The sequence below is a fragment of the Heloderma suspectum genome, chromosome 4 (assembly GCF_057233095.1).
Source record: "Heloderma suspectum isolate Gila_16-S chromosome 4, 16-S_ref, whole genome shotgun sequence".
Lineage (NCBI taxonomy): Eukaryota > Metazoa > Chordata > Lepidosauria > Squamata > Helodermatidae > Heloderma > Heloderma suspectum.
In genome coordinates this window covers 17979253-17999441 of record NC_139461.1, presented here as the reverse complement: position 1 = coordinate 17999441, position 20189 = coordinate 17979253, and the positions used below count along the sequence as shown (strand labels likewise).

The 20189-nt window shown below is 44.1% G+C and overlaps 1 protein-coding gene and 1 pseudogene across 4 annotated transcripts in view; both read right to left on the bottom strand.

The window, feature by feature from the left end:
• The window catches only part of ZFAT (zinc finger and AT-hook domain containing), a 109010-nt gene that overhangs the window by 27552 nt on the left and 61269 nt on the right, over positions 1-20189 (bottom strand). For all 4 annotated transcript variants that reach the window (XM_084848746.1, XM_084848743.1, XM_084848744.1 and 1 more), the window contains exons 11-12: positions 17289-17377; positions 8254-8392 (exon numbers count right to left, since the gene is read on the bottom strand). In XM_084848746.1, coding sequence (XP_084704872.1) covers positions 8254-8392; positions 17289-17377 — 228 coding nt within the window. The remainder of the gene's footprint in view (positions 1-8253; positions 8393-17288; positions 17378-20189) is intronic.
• On the bottom strand, positions 380-2725 carry LOC146346589 (uncharacterized; annotated as a pseudogene).

Here is a 20189-nt window from a genome sequence, read left to right as displayed (position 1 = left end):
TGAGTGTTCTATGGCTACGTGGAAGTACACGTTTTTGAGATCGATCGTGGAGAACAAAGAGCCCTTCCATGGGAGTGAGAGAATTGTGGCTACAGTTGTCATCCTGAACTTCTTGGGGGTGACAAATTTGTTCAGGTCGTGAAGGCTGCAAACGGGCCGAAGGCCTCCAAACTGTTTCAGTACCGTGAAGTACCTGGAGAAGAACCCCTCCATACTGACGTTTGGATGAACACGTTGAATGGTGCCCTTTCGTAAGGGAGAAAGTTTCTTTGTGGAGGACCTCCGAAGGTGAAGTAACCCCGACTGGACCAAAAGGCGGGGATGTGTTGAATTCTATTCTGTATCCGTGACAGACAATAGCTAGCAGCCAGTTGTCTGATGTCACTCTTGCCCACGCCAGGTAATATTGGCTCAGGAGGTCTCTGAAAGGTGGAGTGTAACTGTCAGTACAGAGGGGAACGGAGTTGAAGTCAAAGACGACGTTTAGAGAATCTCTCACCTTTTGCCTTTTGTTGGAACCTTGGGAAGGAGTAGCTTTTTCTCTGCTGGTGCTGCTGCTGTTGGTATCTGGGTATCCGGTCCACAGATTGCTGAGGTGGATAGGTCTGATTTCGGTACCAGCAACACTGACGGTACAGAGCATGCTGCTGCTGTTGTTGCTGGGCTTGACTGATGCCCATCTTAGAAGCAGTCATTCTGGCTTTCTGCACCGAGTCCATCTGGTCATCCGTGTTGGCATTGAATAAACCTTCACCGTCGAAGGGTAGATTTTCTATCTATGAGTGGGCTTCAGGAGTTAGGCCTGCAGAGTGAAGCCAGGCATGCCGCCTTAGGGCAACAGATCCCATCATGCTCTTAGCATTGCAGTCCGCTTGATGACTGGCAGTGTTGATCTGTTGACAAAGGAGCTTGGATGCCTCAGCATGAAATATTCTAGCTAAGTCGTGTTGCTCAAGCTGAATATGAGCCAACAATGTGATGTGGCTGCAAAAAAGGCCAATGCTCTTTTGGGCTGCATTCATAGAAGCATAGCTTCCAAATCCCGGGAAGTACTAGTTTCCCTCTACTCAGCACTGGTTAGGCTTCATCTGGAGTACTGTGTCCAGTTCTGGGCACCACACTTGAAGAAGGATGCAGACAAACTGGAGAGGGTTCAGAGGAGGGCAACAAAGATGATCGGGGGACTGGAAACAAAGCCCTATGAAGAGAGACTGCAAGAACTGGGCATGTTTAGCCTTGAGAAGAGAAGACTGAGGGGAGATATGATAGTGCTCTTCAAGTACTTAAAAGGTTGTCACAGAGAGGAAAGCCAGGATCTCTTCTAGATCATCCCAGAGTGCAGGACACGGAATCATGGGCTCAAGTTTCAGGAAGCCAGATTCCGGCTGAACATCAGGAAAAACTTCCTGAGTGTCAGAGCAATATGACAATGGAACCAATTACCTAGGGAGGTGGTGGGCTCTCCCACACTGGAGGCGTTCAAGACGAGGCTGGACAGCCATCTGTCAGGGATGCTCTGACTTGGATTCCTGCCTTGAGCAGGGGGTTGGACTCGATGGCCTTGTAGGCCCCTTCCAACCCTACTATTCTATGATTCTATGATCCTCAGGAAGGTATGCGATGAGGGAGTCCATTTTCTCCCAGAGGAAGAGCTGATACCTGGCCATCATCGCCTGGTAGCTGGAAATTTTAAGCCCCAATGCTGCTGAGGAGTAGAGACGACGTCCAACGATATCAAGTTTGTGACCCTCCTTATCCACATGTGCTTTCTGCGAGCGACCTTGGGCAGACTCCACAATGATGGAGTTCGGTTTCAGATGTGAGAAGAGGAAAGACGCGTCCGTCTCTTGAACCCTGTACATCAATTCCAGCCTCTTGGACGTCGGGGTCAAGGACAAAGGTGCTTTCCATGTCTGTTGGACTGCACTCAGCAGGGCTGGAAGAAAAGGGATGGCCACTGGTGTGGACAGGTCCACTGCAGTGGCATCAAATACCAGATTGTGAATCTGTTGGGGAGGTTGTTGGACCTCGATGCCCAACGATTGTGCCATCCTCAGCACTTGTTCGGAGAAGTGGCCCATGTCTTCAGGAGGCGAGGCTCTATCTCGTGTCCCGACGACATCGTCCGGTGATGAAAGAGACGGAGGAACCAGGGAATATGTGGAGTCAGACTGGCGGTCCTCCCCAGATTCCTGTGATTGAGTAGGTCGTTGAACCAAAGTGGAGGCATGGGGTGGAAGAGGAGGTGGCGGGGCTTGATGGTCCTGACTGGTTTGGTGTATCACTGGGGACGTCAAGCGCCTCGGTACCGTAGGAGGAGGGCTGAAAACGTCCTGGGTGTTGAAGCCGGAGCATTGTCCAGACTGAAAGGGAGCATGCAATGGCGAAGTAGCTCCTAGGTAGCGGGAGCGATCGAGGAAGAGATCGCGGTCCCTACCGCGTCTCCAATCCGCATCCGGACGCCGTCGGTGGGGGAGACAACAAGGCCAAAAACTGGTCCCAATCTTGGGATGGGGAATGTGAGTGATCACAGTCGTATTGTCCCATCCAATGATCCCGACGGTATCGATCCGGAGATCGGTATTGAGGAGGCTGTCGAGGGGAAAGTGCGGGCCGATTCCGAGGTGACTGGATGTCATAATGAGGCGGTGTTGGAGACCTGGATCTCTGTCCCGTGGCTGTCTGAGTCGGGTGGGATGGTGGGGTTGGTGTATCCCTCAACGCACCCTCCAAGACCGTAGAGGCCGGTTCTAGAGTAGTCGTGTGTGTGGTGAGCACAACACGAATAGGAGAATCCAGTAAAGGAGGAAGAGGTGGGAGATCCCGCTCTTTTTCCTGTTGTTTGGAGGATTTCTTTTTCCTCTTCTTTTCTGGTGCATCCGCCGCTGGTTTAGGGAGTTTTGCCCATTTTGAGAGCGTTTTTGCCGCTGAAATGGCCAAGCTCCTTCCTGGAGTAGGTGGGTCTACTTGCACCAGCTCAGTGGTGAGCAGGACGGGGGGAGATTGGGTTGCAATGACCGCTTCTGTACTTGTAGAAGGGGCCACGGAGGGCTGGTCCCTGGATGTGTGTGTCTTAGGCATGTCGACCACCTGAAGGGCCCATTGCCACATGACCGCTTTTAGTCAATCGGACCTGTTCTTGTGAGCCTGTTTTGATAGCAACTGGCAGTAGTGGCAAGTTTCAGCTTTCTGGGATTCCCCCAAACAAAGAAGACATAAGGAGTGGCCATCTGAAGAGGGCACCTTACTGCCACAGGCCGTGCACCTTCTAAACGGAGGCTTTGCGGCCATAGGCCAAGGAAGAAAAAACGTGTTGCCGCTGAGGCAAACGACGCTCCCCAACATCACCGACAATCTCCGTCTCTCTCTCTCTCTCTCCGCTCTCTCTCCCTCTCTTATTTTGAAGATAAAGAAGAAAAATAAGATGAAAGAAGAAATGATGTCCCTTGATATTACAATCTATATGCTGGTCACAGTGCCTTCCTTGTGGTAGTAGACAGAACAAGTGATTGGAATCTTTGGGTGATATTTCAGAAATGGCTGGGATGTCCTCCCTCAATATATTGTATCTCTGCTATCATAATGTGTTCCTTTATCTTAGCTCACATTCTAAAACAAGTTTCTATTGCCACTAGACCCACATTCATATATAGACAGATAACAGTTAAATTCAGCACACATTCTACAAACATAGGTACATTCCCAGCCACTGCTAGGAATCTCCTCTCCCCAAATCCAAGAATACGGATATTGTGTATAAGCAAAACGTCAGCTTGTCAAGTTTCTCCAAATTTCACCTCAAAGCTTGTTCTGTCTCGTGTCTATATCAGATTGCAACTGATTACTTTTCTTTTTGCAAGAAAATTTGTGTGCATTTTCGTCTGTATTTTTCCCAATATATACATCAATGGTGTCCATCTCTGAAATGTTTGCATTTGTCTCCCATTGATTAAGGCATGTTTGTACACATTTTTCAAATGTACACTTTTTCATGCTCATTTTTCAAATGTACGCATGCTGTTGAATACATTTTTTGGACCACAAACCACATTGCAAGCTCGGAAATGTATGGACTTCGACAGATTGCATTCGAGTCCATGTTCGGTCAGGGAAGAGTCAACTTGGTCAATCCTAGTCAAAAATGGAAACAAATTCCTTATACATCTGTACGGAAGGATGGTTAAACTTGATGAATGGGAACTCCCATCCATATCCCTCCATTCTGATGCACGCATAGCTTCTCCTGTTTTTTATACTTACATTCTTGCCTGACCATGCATCTAATGAAGTTGGTGCTTGCCCTGAACAAGTCAAACCACTGGTTCATCTAGTTCAGTACTGTCTACACTGACTGGCTAGCAGTGGCTTGCCAGGGTTTCAGGCAAGAGTAAGAATGCAAGAATAGTTCTGCTGGATCAGACCAAAGGCCCATCTAATCCAGGGAAGCCCACAAGAAGGACATGAGAGAGCAATGGCCCTCTCGCACTCTTGTTGCCAGCAACTGACATTCAGAGGCATGTTGCCTCTGATACTGGAGGCAGTATATCACCATCATGATTAAAAGCCATTGAGTCTTTCCCAGACCTACCCGGAGATGTCAGAGTTTGAACCTGGGTCCTTTTGCATGCAAAGCATGTGCTTTACCACCAAATTACCACCCTTCAGAAGTTCATGCTGCAAGAAATGCATTTATCTTTAAGATAACACAAAACTCTTGTCTTCTCAGTCATTTCCAACACTCAAAAAATCCTAAAGTCTGGATACACCCTTTGTGCTAGTTTTGTCTCCCATTCCCATCTTTGCAACAATGGAAGGGGAGACTCAGTGTAAATTCTGAATGCATTTGGCCCATGTCTCATGCATTTCCGTGCTGTTGGAACATGGGTTAGTGCTTCTGATAGACGTGAATTGTTTGCCAAAAAAAAAAAAAAGAGAGAGAGAGAATAATTTGGAAATGCTTTTAGAATGTCACGCTTGGGAGAATTATGTTTTATTCATTATCTAGAGCTGCCGCGTTATTCTGGCATCTATTCAGGTGTAACAAAAAAAAAAGGGAAATTTTTAAATCCCCACAAGATGCTTTTTAAGGGGAGGGAAAGTTCTGCATTTTGTCATTCAACGTGGGGGTAAAAATGTAGAAACTATCAGAAATAGAGTAAGAAAGTCAGCTCTCCCAAACAGCTCCGCATTTTCAAACACAATGCAATCTAATTTGGCTGCCTTTATTTCCCCGCTTGCAGGACTGTTATGTCCTGAATCTTTAAATCCATTTTATACTCCACAAGCTAGTGAATTGTGCTGTCAGATTGCCAACTGCACAACAGCAAACGTCCCTTGGGAGATGCAAGAGCATCACACACACACACACACACCTTGTGGACATATCTGGATACTGTGCTGTTCTACAAAACCCTTAAACACCGTAAAAAACGAAGACTTCAGAACATAGAAACGCAGAACATAGAGGGCCCCAAAATAATTATTCTTCTTAAATTTGTCATCCCCCTGCCCCCTCATCCACTGGACCTTTAGTGACTGTCATTGTTGTTGTTGTTCAGTCGTTCAGTCGTGTCCGACTCTTCGTGACCCCATGGACCATAGCACGCCAGGCCTTCCTGTCCTGCGCTCTCTCCCGGAGCGTGCTCAAGTTCATATTCATTGCATCCGTGATGCTATCTAGCCATCTCATCCTCTGCCGTCCCCTTCTCCTTTTGCCTTCAGTCTTTCCCAGCATCAGGGTCTTTTCCAGGGAGTTTTCTCTTCGCATTAGGTGGCCAAAATATTGGAGCTTCAGCTTCATTATCTGTCCTTCCAATGAGCACTCAGGGTTGATTTCCTTTAGGATGGACTGATTTGACCTCCTTGCAGTCCAGGGGACTCGTAAGAGTCTTCTCCAGCACCACAGTTCGAAAGCATCAATTCTTCGGCGCTCAGCCTTCCTTATAGTCCAGCTCTCACAGCCATACATTACTACTGGGAAAACCATAGCTTTGATTAGACGGACCTTTGTCGGCAAGGTGATGTCTCTGCTTCTTACTATGCTGTCTAGGTTGGCCATAGCTTTCCTCCCAAGGAGCAAGCGTCTTTTAATTTCATGGCTACAGTCACCGTCTGCGGTGATCTTGGAGCCCAAGTAAGTAAAATCTGTCACTGCTTCCATTTCTTCCCCTTCTATATGCCAGGAAGTGATAGGGCCAGATGACATGATCTTAGTTTTTTTAATGTTGAGTTTCAAACCAGCTTTTGCACTCTCCTCTTTCACCCTCAACAAGAGGCTCTTGAGATCCTCTTCGCTTTCTGCCATTAGGGTGGTATCGTCTGCGTATCTGAGGTTGTTGATAATTCTCCCGGCAATCTTAATTCCGACCTCTGATTCATCCAACCCGGCATTTCTCATGATGTACTCTGCATATAAGTTAAATAAGCAGGGTGACAATATGCAGCCTTGTCGTACTCCTTTCCCAATTTTGAACCAATTGGTTGTTCCATGTCTGGTTCTTACTGTTGCTTCTTGACCCTCGTACAGGTTTCTCAGGAGACGGGTAAGGTGGTCTGGTACTCCCATCACTTTCAGAATTTGCCACAGTTTGTTGTGATCCACACAATCAAAGGCTTTAGCGTAGTCAATGAAGCAGAAATAGACGTTTTTCTGGAATTCTCTTGCTTTCTCCATGATGCAGCGAATGTTGGCGATTTGATCTCTAGTTCCTCTGCCTCTTCGAAACCCAGCTTGTACTTCCGGTAGTTCTCGGTTCGCATACTGCTGAAGCCTAGCTTGTAGGATTTTGAGCATCACCTTGCTGGCATGTGAAATGAGCGCAATTGTGCGGTACTTTGAACACTCTTTGGCGTTGCCCTTCTTTGGAATTGGAATGTAAACTGACCTTTTCCAGTCTTGTGGCCACTGTTGAGTGTTCCAGATTTGTTGGCATATTGAATGCAGCACTTTAACAGCATCATCTTTTAGGATTTTAAATAGCTCGGCTGGAATACTGTCATCTCCGTTTGACCACCTCCAGCTTACCTTGATTCATTGATCTGACATTCCAGGTTCCTATACAATATTGTTCTTTACAGCATCGGATTTTCTTTTCACCACCATACACATCCACAGCTGAGTGTCCTTTCGGGTTTGGCCCAGCCGCTTCACTCTTTCTGGCGCTACTTGGAAATACCCTCTGCTCTTCCCCAGTAGCATATTGGACACCTTCCGACCTGAGGGGCTCATCTTCCGGCGTCATATCTTTTAGCCTTGTGATACGTTCCATGGGGTTTTCTTGGCAAGAATACTGGAGTGGGTTGCCATTTCCTTCTCCAGTGGACCACATTTTGTCAGAACCCTCTGCCATGACCTGTCCGTCTTGGGTGGCCCTGCACGGCATAGCTTATGGCTTCACTGAGTTACGCAAGCCCCTTCGCCACAACAAGGCAGTGATCCATGAAGGGGACTGTCATTACAGAAGACTATATAGCAGGCAGGGTTGAAACGTGCTCGAAAACTCACACCCTGATGTTCAACTCATTATTTGGAAGCAGTACTTGGAAGCTGATTTCAATGGAACTCACATCTAAGAAATGTGTGTAAGAATAACATGAGTGTGCCTTCAGGAAGCTCCATGGAAGGCATGCTCAGAGTTTAACCAGGATTTAAACCCCAGAACAGATTCACAAGTGACACAGAAGAGAACTGGTCAGCTTCTCAAGTAATGAGTTGAATGTCAGCCTTGCTTGGTCCATCAGGTGCATTCTAGCGAATCAAAGTCTGCAATTCTGTGAAACTGATTCCACAAAAATCAACAGAAGTATTTTTCTAAGTAAAAATATGTTCAGGATTGGAGATGCAAGACTCAAACAAAGCTGCACAGATTTTAAAATATATAAAGGCAGAACTGGAAAGAAAAACCTGCACCATTTCTTAAATATAGCAATGACTGTTTTGCTTCAGCAGTGCCATTGGCATTGTTGTTATGCAGGAACCGAAACCTGCATAGATTTTCCCAAACTGATCCATGAGAGGATATCGGACTTCTCTCAGTTCTCATTCAAGTGAATTTCTAACTCCCCCATAACATTTGTGACATACTTTTCTTTCTTGAAAGTGATGCCAAAGTAATTCCCCAAGGAGGGGAAAAAACCCATCACCATCCATGACTAAGCTAAGCTAACTATAGCATATTCTCTCTGAGATAAAATTAATTGTCTCTTAATTCTAAGAAGTGTGTTTGCATGGTGCTTTTAAAACAGACAGGTTACCTTGTTGGAGAAGAGCTTCAGCAGCAAGTTCTCCAGAACCTGCATTAACGTACTCCTCACTGGGATGTTTCCTGTTGTAATGTCTTTTCAGAGAACCAGATATATTGCAGGAATAATGGCAGTGTGCACACCGGAAAGGCTGGAGAAGGGGAAAAGGAAATGAATTAGCCATACTTGTTTCCTTCCTTTAGAACTGCATCTGAGGTACAATGCCCAGAGATCCAGATTTCTGGCTTGAAAATAATGAGAGTTAGATCTGCCTCAATATGGTTCTGTTCGGATATAATGGTGTCCAGCACAAATTGTGGTTAATTAACCCACAAATTGTGGGGATGTGAGCTATGGTTTGTTCTTGGGTTAACCTAAGGTTGTTTAAGCCATGAACAACCCCAAGTGCCCCTTTTCAGACGTCATGAAAACAACCCTCAAATGCAGCATTTGAGGGCTGTTAATATGGAAGCAGGAAGTGGCTGCCGGACGCCACCATTACATCTGAACAGGGTCTATGTATGTTAACAAACTAATTTGTTCCATTATGTCACCCCTTTAAAGCAACACACACACATCTATGTCTTAGCAACTCTTATCTCCACTTTTATTACATTTTTATGCCCTCCAAAATTTTACAATAAGGTGGGAAAACATTGGCAGTGAGCAGTTTGGCAAACTATTTCTGTGCCATGGTTGCTAAATTCTGGTCTCTTTCATAAGCAGATGGCTTGCCAAAGCAAGGTAGAATCACTCTTTCTGAAGTTACAAAAACAACTGCAGCATTTTTTTTTTTTACTCAATAAATTGCAGGGCAACAAAATTAATGTTCTGTACTAATTTAGTGGCATACGTCTTAATGCAGACAGGGAGGAAAGCAGAACTTATGCCACATTCAAAAATGACTACTAAAAAGAGATTAATGCAAAGGGAGGAGCATATACAGCAACGCATTAAAAAGTTGCAGTTACACCAATGGGACTTTAGGTTGAATTCTGCAGTCTTAGAAGCACCACAGAACTGCAGTGTCACAGACAGGATCCTTCGATGAGAAAGTGCAAATGTTTCCACCCTCAGATAATGTATGTATAGGGTTTGATGTAATTGGCACTCAAGAAAATTATATGCTCAAAATGAAGGAGATCTGAACATATTTAATGTTCAATGGGTTCAGACACTTCAGAGGATAAAGTGAAGAATAAAAAAGCTACATACATTACACACATAACATCCTGCAAATACTGAATGAAAAACATGTCCTATATAACTCCCCTCCGCTTGAAGTTTACCAAAACCAAATGTGGAATTCTTTCAAAAGGGAATAAATGATAAAGAGTCATATCATCATCATCATCTTAGATTTAATACAGTGGTCCTCACGCTGTATGCTGGAGCATATTAATGCATTGCCAGCGGGTAGATGTACCTTGTCAACTTGTTGGATGCTGTTACTGCCACTCTGTCCCCATGGGGTGGGAAGGCCCTGTGCAACATGGATGTCTTTCTGCCAATATGTGGGTAGTGAGTGACAGCATCCTGAGAAAAGGAGTCAGGACACACTAGGCTTCTATGATGTAGACCACGTTACAGCTGACAGGTTTGAGGGAATCCCAGGAACATCATTATTGCCCAGAAAGCACTATCCCTTTCCTGTTTGAGCACAAGAGTAGGTGGGGTAAGTAGCATGTGCAACATACCCATATAAATGTAACTTTCAATTTTGGATGCACTCTTTTATATCTAAGCAGGATAATCCTGACCACACAATCCCCAGAATATGCCACCCCCTTTCAGTTGGGAGGGGCCATCAATCCAAGCTGCATTCTCCCTGTTATTGTGCTTTCTTGCCAACCTAGTAAACCTCTTGCCAACCTCTGATTTGACCTAGAGCTGGAACTTCTAAAGTTTGCCTCCACAATTGTTTTTCCTCTGTCTCCTGAAATTTATCTCCTAAAGGCTGATTTTATGCCCCCACTTTGAGGCTGCAGAAAAGCACTTTGGTGTGGCAGTGGTCCATGCAGTGGGTATAGTGCAGGAGTGGGTGACATGCAGCCCAGAGACCTCAGGTGCCCTCTTGGCTGCTTTTGCTGTTGCCGCTGAATTTAGTGTAATGACCGCAGCAAAAATCATGGCAATTTAGCAGGGAGACAAGGCACATGCTCTCTGCGCACCTTGTTTCCCCTCTAAATTGGTGGGATTTTTGTCACTATGGTGACAGATTTGGTGGTTGGGGTGGAATGCCAGTGGTAGGGGGGGGGATGCCAGTGGTGTTTTTTGGGAGGGGCACAGTTGCTGCCCAACCATGGACACTGCCCACCCCTTTGAAAGCCCCTTACCATGATGTGTGCCATGCTGAATCTCCACACACTGATTTTGAGCACAAAGAAGTACATGGCTTTTAGAGATTCTGCCCACCACATACAAATCAGCACTTGGGGAAGGAAGCAAGGTGATGTGCTCTATTTACCTATAAGAATATTTGTTTTCACTGCAAACACCAAGAAATTCCTTGCCTGGGAAATGAACTTCAGAAATACTAGTTTCTTAACTCACTTCAGAGCTAGTCCAGCTAAAATTGAATCTTATTCTTTGCAAAAATTAATCACTTCACAAAAATCAATCAGTGCAGATGCCCTACAAAATTCCCTTTAGAGACCTCAAATAAATCCATGTAAATAGGTTTGCTGACTAGAATATTGAGCATTACAATGCATTAACATTTTTCAAACATGTTTTGAGTACACAACAACTCAGAGAAGTAGTTATTCACATTCCTGTTTTACCAGTGTAGAATTGATGGTGAAAGTAATGGAGGTCATGAGATAAAGAAGGACTCTAAATCAGGTGTTTTAGGCCCGGCTTTAAACCTTCTATTTAGCAAGGTTCTAGAGAGGGTGGCAGCTCCTTAAATTTAAGTAGTCTTGGAGCATACAGATTACTTGGATCCATTCCAATCTGGGTTTAGGTCTGGTTTAGGAACAGAAACAGCCTGGGTAGCCCTGGAAGATGACTTACTCTAGGGAACAGACAGAGGGAGTCCAGCCCTGTTAGTTAGGCTCGACTTCTCAGCAGCTTTTGGTATTATTGACTATAGTTTCCTTCTGGACTGCCTGGCTGGGCCAGGATTAGAGGGTACAGTGTTACAGTGGGTCCAATCTTACCTTGCTGGTCAGTTTCAGAAGGTGGTGCTGGGGGCTTCTGCTCTGGCCCATGGCTTTTGGCCTGTGGGGTAGTGCCATGCTCCATGTTGTCCACCATGCTATTTAACATCTACATGAAACCACTGGGGGAAGTCATTTGGAGGTTTGTGCTGCAGTGTTACCAATATGTGGTTGACATACAGCTCTACCTGTTTTCCACCTATTAATCCCAGGGATACTGTGGAAATCCTGAATATGTGTTTGGTTGTTGTTTGGAAATGGATGAGGATGAACAAACTAAAGCTTAATCCAGACAAGACGGAAGTACTATGAGTGGAAAAATCTGCTGATCTTGACAGAGAGCTTCAACTGCTGTTAGATGGGGTTGTACTTCCCATGAAGAACCTAGTTCATATTGATGCTGTTTGTGGAAGCAAAGATGGTGGCGGTAGCCAAGAGTGCCAAATTCAGTTGGTAAGTCAGCTGTGACCCTATCTAGGGAAAGCAGAGCTCACCTCAGTTATGCATGCACTGTTTACATCCAGATTGGACTACTATAATACACTCTATGTGGGGCTGCCTTGGAAGATGACTGGGAAATGTCACATGGTGCAGAACATGACAACTGGAGACCTTGTTGAGGCTAGACAGTTGGATCATATTAGACCAATCCTGTATCACTGGCACTAATAGCTGCCCAATTCAAAGTGCTGGTTTTGACCTTAAAAAGCCTTAAATGGTTTGGGTTCAGGTTATTTGAAGGACTGCCTATGCCCTTATGAACCTGCCTATATGTGAAGATCATTGGCAGAGGCCCTACTCGCTGGCCTGCTATTCAGATCTGTAAGGTAGGTGGGCACTAGAGATAAGGACTACTCAGTGGTGGCTCATGCCCTATAAAATTCCCTCCAAAGATAGAAGCCTGGTTCCACCTGTTGTTGATTTTAAGAAGGCTGACAGAAAGCCTTTTATTATATATGCTGATTTTGTTGGTTATTTAAGTTTTGATCTGGCTTGTTTTCACTGGTTCATTCTTAAATTTGTTTAGAACTGGTTTATGACTTTATATGAACTTGTTATAGTAATATGGAAGTGTATGCTTTATACTGTAAGCTCCCCCTGGGAAGACTGCAGTCTTGAAAAATGAAAAAGAAATGCATTACATAAATAAAATATTTACCAGGTCACATCAGAAAACAATACACGACTTTGGTCAGGACCAAATAGTCCTAGATGAAATTTTTTATGAACATTTAAAAAATCAAAACATCTTTCAGTGTTTGACTCAATGGATAGTATCCAATGTTAGTCCTACTTAGTTAGACTAACCCAAGTCCGATTCATTTCAATGGGCCTCCTCTAAGTAGGACTAACATTGGATACTACTCATATATCTCTGCTTGACTATTTCTGAATAACTGCCACAACCCTTAAATGCTCCAGTGATTTTATATTTAAAAACTTTACTATGACAACAGCAAGAGACATTTCACAGAGCTGCTTACACTGTTGGTATGGTGTAGCGCTGGGTTTAGATGTGGGGAACTCAGGTTCAAGTCTTCACCCAGCAATGAAACTCTCTGGGTGGCTTTAGATGAGTCACTGGCTCAGCGTACACAACCTTGCAAGCTTGTTGTGGGGCTATCACAGCATTCTGACTACCAAGAGGAAAGAGCGGTGTACAAAGACAACGAATGAAATAAAAGGAAATAGGAAAGGAACCGATGGTGCACTACCACTAGCACTATTGATGTTGCGCTTGTGAAAAGCCAATGCTTGTGCAACATCAATACCGCTTGCTAGTGGGATGGGTTTCTATCAAGTGCTATGGATGTTGCACAAGCATTGGGTTACACAAGCGCAACATCGATAGCACTAGAGGTGGCATGCAGCTGGATCCTTCCCATAGCGTTTTCTGAGAGCAACAGAATACATTGGGGAAGGCTGATATATTATATTGATTCAGGCTCCTTTTCCTGAGCCCTGACAAACTTGGGGACAGCCTTTGTTAGGTCAGGCTCCTTTGGAAGAAAGGAGCACTGGAGACCTCTGCAGTAGAATTTGGGGAAATATTTCTGTTCACAAATGTACAGGTAGGGAATGAATTATGGAGAAGCAGCAGACAACACAGATAAAGGGGATGCCAAGGCAAAAGTCAATGCAAGCTCTCTGAATCCAACAGACTTTGAGCACACAAAGCCATTTTGCTCAATGCAGCATTTAACACAGCAAGTAGCCAATGTATCTTCCTTACCAGCCCCTGTGCATGGCTCCTGGGAAGTCTCTCTGCATCCCAACTGGCTTCACAGCCTAAACAGGTTGAATAACCACTTGGATTGTTCCCATTTTTTTTCTAGTGGATCTGAAAAATCCACTGTGAGAGAGTTTGTGTACAAAACGTTCTGTTTCTTTCACTTCTAGCACAATCTTTTTGCATGTTTACTTGGAAGCAGGTCTCAGTGAGTTCAATGAGTTTTACTCCCAAGTTCAGTGTGCAAAGGAATGCAGCCTTAATGATTGTCATAAACCATAAATCCTTCTGATCTTTTCCATCCCTCTGAAACATTCCTCACCTATTTCCCTCTGAATGTACTTTGAAATTGTACAGACATCTAGTTTAGGATACATGTTTGTACATAAAAAAAGTCACCACTCCAAGGAATGTGCTTCTGCATCATAACTGAAATAAAATGAAAGAAAAGGGTTTAATGTGCTTTTAAAAATAGAAGTATGTATTTATTACTTATAATGTTACATTTTGTGAGCTGCTTTGGGGACTCTGTCTGAAAACTGGGAAACAAATCTACCACCAAAAAAAAAAAAGGAAATGTGCAAGAGATCACAAATGAACCCAAAATGAAAGAATGGGATGGTTGGAAGAACTGCCAGAAGGAGCTGAAGAATCCAGCAGAGGGACGAGAACCAAGATGGGTTTTGTAGGCAAGACAAGCTGGGAGAAGAACAGTAGAGATGTGCTATAGCACTCACATATTGTGGAACAGCCTTCTCCAACCTACTACCCTCCAGATGTCTTGGACTACAATTCCCAGCATTCTTGACCACCGGCCATGCTGGCTGGGACTGATGGCCACTGAACCCCTAAACATCTGGAGATTGGGGAAGGCTGCTGTAGAAAATGGCTTCGAGTCATTACAGGTGATAAACAGAACCACAGAGGTTAAAATTTATGTAAGGGCTTTGTGACCCTCAAGAAGGTATTTTCATTTTACCTTCCCAGCTGACAACTTCATTGTACACCGAACAATTCAAAGTTAGCTCATGCCACTCAATGTGCTGCTCTTTCTTGTCCTTCATCAAGAAGCCTCATTTCCCAGCCTAATACAATCCTCCATTCTCAACCCTGCACCAACCATCACAGGGCTGATAATAAGTTCAAACGACTCTGAAATTCATCTTACCCATTAACTGTGCATTTACTAAAAGCCACAGAAATTCTGTACAGGCAGTCATGGTATGCATTCAGTATAATGATCAGATGGACTATAATGCTTCAAAAACAATGCAAAATTACAGTATCTATAATTTTCTATGCTGGAATGTACATACGAAACACAAACTTGTTCCCATTTATGATGACTTTGTTCATTTGCTAAAAGATCTTAATCTAATATCTTTAGAGCAATAAGCAGAATTATAAAAAAGAAAATACCACCTGACCCTTAATATTCTTACTGATGTATTCAAAATCTGTATATAACTGATACCATATATAACACAACAATTCTTGACAACTGTAGCTAGAACTCTTTTTACCAAGTATTGGAGGGAAAGATAAGTTTTCCAACAACAGAGACATAAGAAAGTAAATTACATGAATATTAATATATTATGTAAGAACTAAGGAAGGAAGAAGATGCAACCATTTTATTGAAAATTCGTGATCGTAAATTATTGGAACAGTCAAGTACATCTATCAGCTGATGTTAATATGTATTTAACCTTTGATAGTCTGACATTTAGTATGATTAATGACAGTGCAATCTTATACATGTCTACTCAGAAGTAAGCCCCACTGAGTTAAATGGGACTTAGTCCCAGATGAGTATACGACGTAACTTAAATTACAGCAATGCACATCAGTTAGTACCAGTGTGTGTGTCTGTGTGTGAATGCATTTTAGTGCTTTCTCTAATTCCGAATGGGAGTTACACAACAGAATGTTCAAACTAAAGTTATTTCCTTTTATGTGGGGTTAAAACAGGAGAAGTTCCCAGTGGTTTGTTCATTAATCATGACAGAATGATACGCTGTTTTCTTTAAAGACCAAATATTACATTTTACTGTAAGCAAGAACAAACCCAATTTTTCATCTTCCTTAATAATGATAAAACTTTTGGCTGACTGCAAAGTGCGTTTCTATTTTGCAGTGTTATCTGTCTTAAGACTTTGAGTATAGAGCAAATTAAAAATGTAAATGAATAAACTGCTCTTAATTCCATCCTGTGGTGCCTGGGCTAAAGCAGACACCATCTAGCCTAGTGAGTGGCCGTAGCTTTCCCCACTTGACTATGGGAATTGAAGGAAAGTTTCTGGGCTTCCTGAACCCCCATATTCTCTTTCTCTCTCCCCAACTCCACTCAGGAGATCCAGTCATTTGATCCCCTTACTCCTCTCTAAAATTCCTCTCTCTCCCTTCATCAGGCAGGGTAACCATGTCCAAGAAGGACTGGGCTCCTACAACTCTGACTATTGTACAGAAGAGGAAATGTTGCCAGGTGCGGCATTTCTCGCCGCTGCCTTATAAGCTAGCCAACAACCCTACCCACACACTGCTCCTTAGACCATAACTGAGGCCCTGCCCCAGTTCTGAGATCAACTCCTGAGGCCCTGCTCTTTGCCCCCTGCCATCAGATATTCGGCTGGTGGGCATAACAGACAGGGTATTTTCTGTAGTGGCACCCAGATTCCTGAATGCACTCCTAGGAGAGATCTACCTGTCTCTATTGTTGTTTGCTTTTTGCAGTGCAAGTGAAGACTTATTTATCTCAACAGACATTTTGCTGTTCTGTTGAATGTGATCTGTTGATGCTCCTGATGCTGCAGTTTTTATGTACCGCTTTTTTGTTGTTGTATGGATGTTGTTCTATATTGTTCTACTGCTATTTTGTAAGCTGCTCTGATTTATCACGGATAGGGAAGTGAGATAGATATTCTTTGAACTAACATACTAAATAAAACAACTTTCTTGTTTCTATCTGCCCCCTTCTATAGTCCTGCCTTCATTAAGCTCTTCTCCCTGTCCTCTACCCTACTGGAAGGGACTACAGCTCAGATGCTTTGCATGCATTAGACCGAGATTCAATCCCTGGCTTTTCCAGTTAAAGGATCAGGCAGCTGGTGAATGTGAAAGACATCTGAGACCCTGAAGACACATTACTAGTCAGTGCAGACAATACGATTTTTTAAAACAATTATCTAACTCCATCAGGCAGAAAGCCTCTCAGAGCGTCTAACAACAATACTCGTCTGACTCAATATAAGGCAGCTTCGTACGTTCATCTTTTAGGTTCTCTTTCTCTTCACTGCAGACCTTGGTTTGGATTTCAGACTCCTGAGAATGCCTTAGGCTTACCTAGTTTCCTGTCTCTAACCTCATTTACGTCTGTTTAAAATACAAAAGTGGACAACAGTAAAATATTGCACAGACCGCCTCCAACCCAGAATGGAAGCACGCAAGTTCTTACTTGGGTCTGCATAGTTCTCACAGAATACTTCACCACGCCGCGCCCATTTCTGCCTTGACTTGGAGACCACTGAATCCTGGTCGTGCCGCCTTCGGCTCAGTTTGCAACGACGCTGGCAGCACAGCAGCCAATGCGCTGCACCCTCAGCGGCTGTTCAGCAACACAGCCTGTCACAAAGCAAGGCCAGCGGCAGTCTCCTTACCTTGAACGAAGCGTGCTGCTCCATGTGCCGTAGAAGCTGGGGCTTTTGGGCGGCGGTATAATCGCACACTGTGCACTTGAACTGCTTTCCTGAAACAGAAGCCAACCAGATACAAAGGGTGGGTCCTATTAAACAGAGGAAAAATAGTGTGGGGGGTGGAGTGGGGGGGGGAATAAACAGGGTGATCGTATGATAAGCCATTTCTCTCAAGCATACGCAGTTGCCTTGGGATAGCAACCTTCGAAATCACCTAAATGTGATTATCTGTCCAAGGCATGTACTGGGAGATGGAAGTGGCCAGGAAAACGTGTCGCTCTTTTGAGCCCACAGTTTCAGAAGTCACGGTGCTTTTCTTTGGATAATCTAAAGGGTTACATAGACATGATACGGGAAGTCCATGATCAGAATCTCTCGCGGGTTTTTGTTTTTAAGTTCAAAGCTTTCGCAGAGGGAGGTGGTGAATTGGGCTGGGGAAGAAGCAACAGGGAATAGGATGGTTTAATCCTTCCTGTGCAACATTTTCCCAATCTAATTCAACCCCTGCTCCCCAATTTGCTATTTGCCCTGTCGGGAAAAATTTCACCAGGTCAAACAGCAAATTTGGGGCTGGGGAATTTAGATTGGGCAAATTCATTTAATTCATTTCATTTATTATATTTCTATACTGGCCCATAGCTGAAGCTCTCTGGGCGGTTCACAAAAATTAAAAAACATTAAACAACAACGTAAGTCTAAAACAAATTTAAAACAATCAGCTGGAGACAATCAAAGAGACTCCTTATATGCTGCCAAATGCATGAAAGAAGAGGGCAATTTTAACCTAGCACTGCAAAGATGACAATGTTGATGCCAGACAGGCCTCATCAGGAAGATTACTCCACAAATAGGGGGCCACCACTGAGAAGGCCCTCTCCCTTGTTGCCACCCTCTGAACCTCCCTTGGAGGAGGCTCCTAGAGGAGGGCCTTAGATACAGAGCAGAGTGTACGGTGCTGGGGAAAGGATTAAATCTCCCCCTTCCCCAGCACCACTTGTCAGGGTGGACACTGAGCCCATAGAATCTCTGAGTAGTTCTGATTCTGAGGAAGAGGAGCCGCTCCTGGGAGAGGAGCGCGCTCATCTTTCCCAGGGCCAACAGCTGACAGAGATTCCTCCCACAGGCATTCCTAGCTTAGATAGCAGTCCTGGGAGTGACAGAGTGCGGGAAGCAGACTTGCTGGATGCGCGACGCCGACGAAGGGAGCGGCGCCAAATGGAGGGCGCAGAAAGGAGGCGTAGTGCCCGGTTGGCACGCAAACAACGGTTGCGCCCAGACGATCCAAGGGAAAAGGGGAGGGACTCTCCCTAGCCCATAAGTTCAGGGTCTGCCAGTGATTCCCTTTCAAACGGGGACCAACTGCTCCAACTTAGGGCATAAGTACTCTGCTGCTAATATCTAGTTGCTAACAGTAGAGTTGTTAAGTTGTAAAAGAGGAATAAAGCTTTGAAAAGAATCCCTTTGTCTGTGTCTGGACTTGGCTACTGGATTAGACTGAGAGAGGCCTCCAAGGAGCCCTTGACAGCACTTCCCTGATCTGTCCCTTCCCTGCCCCAGCAGCTACTTTAAACTTTAAAAGTTTTAAAACCAACCATGGGAGATCCTGACCACAGATTCCCTACATCACATCTAGTTTGGCCCCAAGATATTCAAAGCCAGAGTGGAGCTGAAATATTCTGGAATTCCTTGTTTATGTACATTGGGGTTGTTAGTTCAGATTCTCAGGATAAAATCACACACGCACTGGGGTAACAGCCTCTGTATCTTGACTGAGTAAACAACAACACCCCCAAAGTCATTTAGAGTGCAATCCTAAGTATGTTTAGGCAGAAAAAAAATCCTACCACTCCCAGCATTCCCCAACCAGCACTGCTTGCTGGGGAATGTTGGGAGTTGTAGGACGTTTTTCTCTAAACATGCATAGGATTGCAACTTTAATAACTCTGAACAGTCTAAGTCTTGCAAGTCATTCCCTCCCACACTACCCTTTTTAATATTCTGGTCTCCATCATTTATTTATCTGTTTGATTTTGCACTGCCCAATCCCTGACCGCAGAGCAGTTTACAATACTTAAAAGTATCCATTTTGCCTCTTCTTCAGTGCTAAATTACTTTACCTTCTCTCTTCCTTCTCAGCTTTTTAAAAATTGTGTTAGAAACAGAGTATGATGAGGACATATTTAAACCTGTACAGAGATCTGTTCTACTCCTGCCCTTCCTTTATAACCAGGACAGAGAGATGGTGTTTGAAGTCCTATAAAAATAGCTGTCACAAGCCTAAAAGGGAACCCAAAAGTGCAAGTTGAAAAGGCAAATCTACACTAACTTGTCAATAAAGCGTGTTTCCTTCTCTAAATTCCAAGTTGTTAGCGAAATTTGGGAGCGGCATATATAAATGACGTCAGTTTCTGTAGAACAGAGCAGAGAAAACGTTTGATGTTTAAAATGTTCTCTGTCTAATTGAACTAGGGAAAAAGTCAGGCTTTAAGCTTCATTAGTAACAGGAACAGCAATAAACCCAGACACCTGGATTCTGTACAGCCATGGCATTCTGGGTAAAGTAAGGAATAGAGAAGGTAATGACAGGTGCACACTGAGTGTGCAGATTGGCCTCTGAACCATTAAAAAGGCTGGCCAGTCAATACTGGAAGACAGAGTACTGGACTAAGTGAACTTTTAGTCTGATTCAGCAAGATAACTCTTACCTTCTTGTGCTGATATACTCAAACTAGGTATCAAACATGGCACATGCATTTTAAAATGTACAGTTTCCATGACGGATATTTGGAAATCGTTACAGAGCTTTAAAACACACACATACACACCAGCCAAGATGATACCTAGCAATGGCGTTTAAGCAGAAAG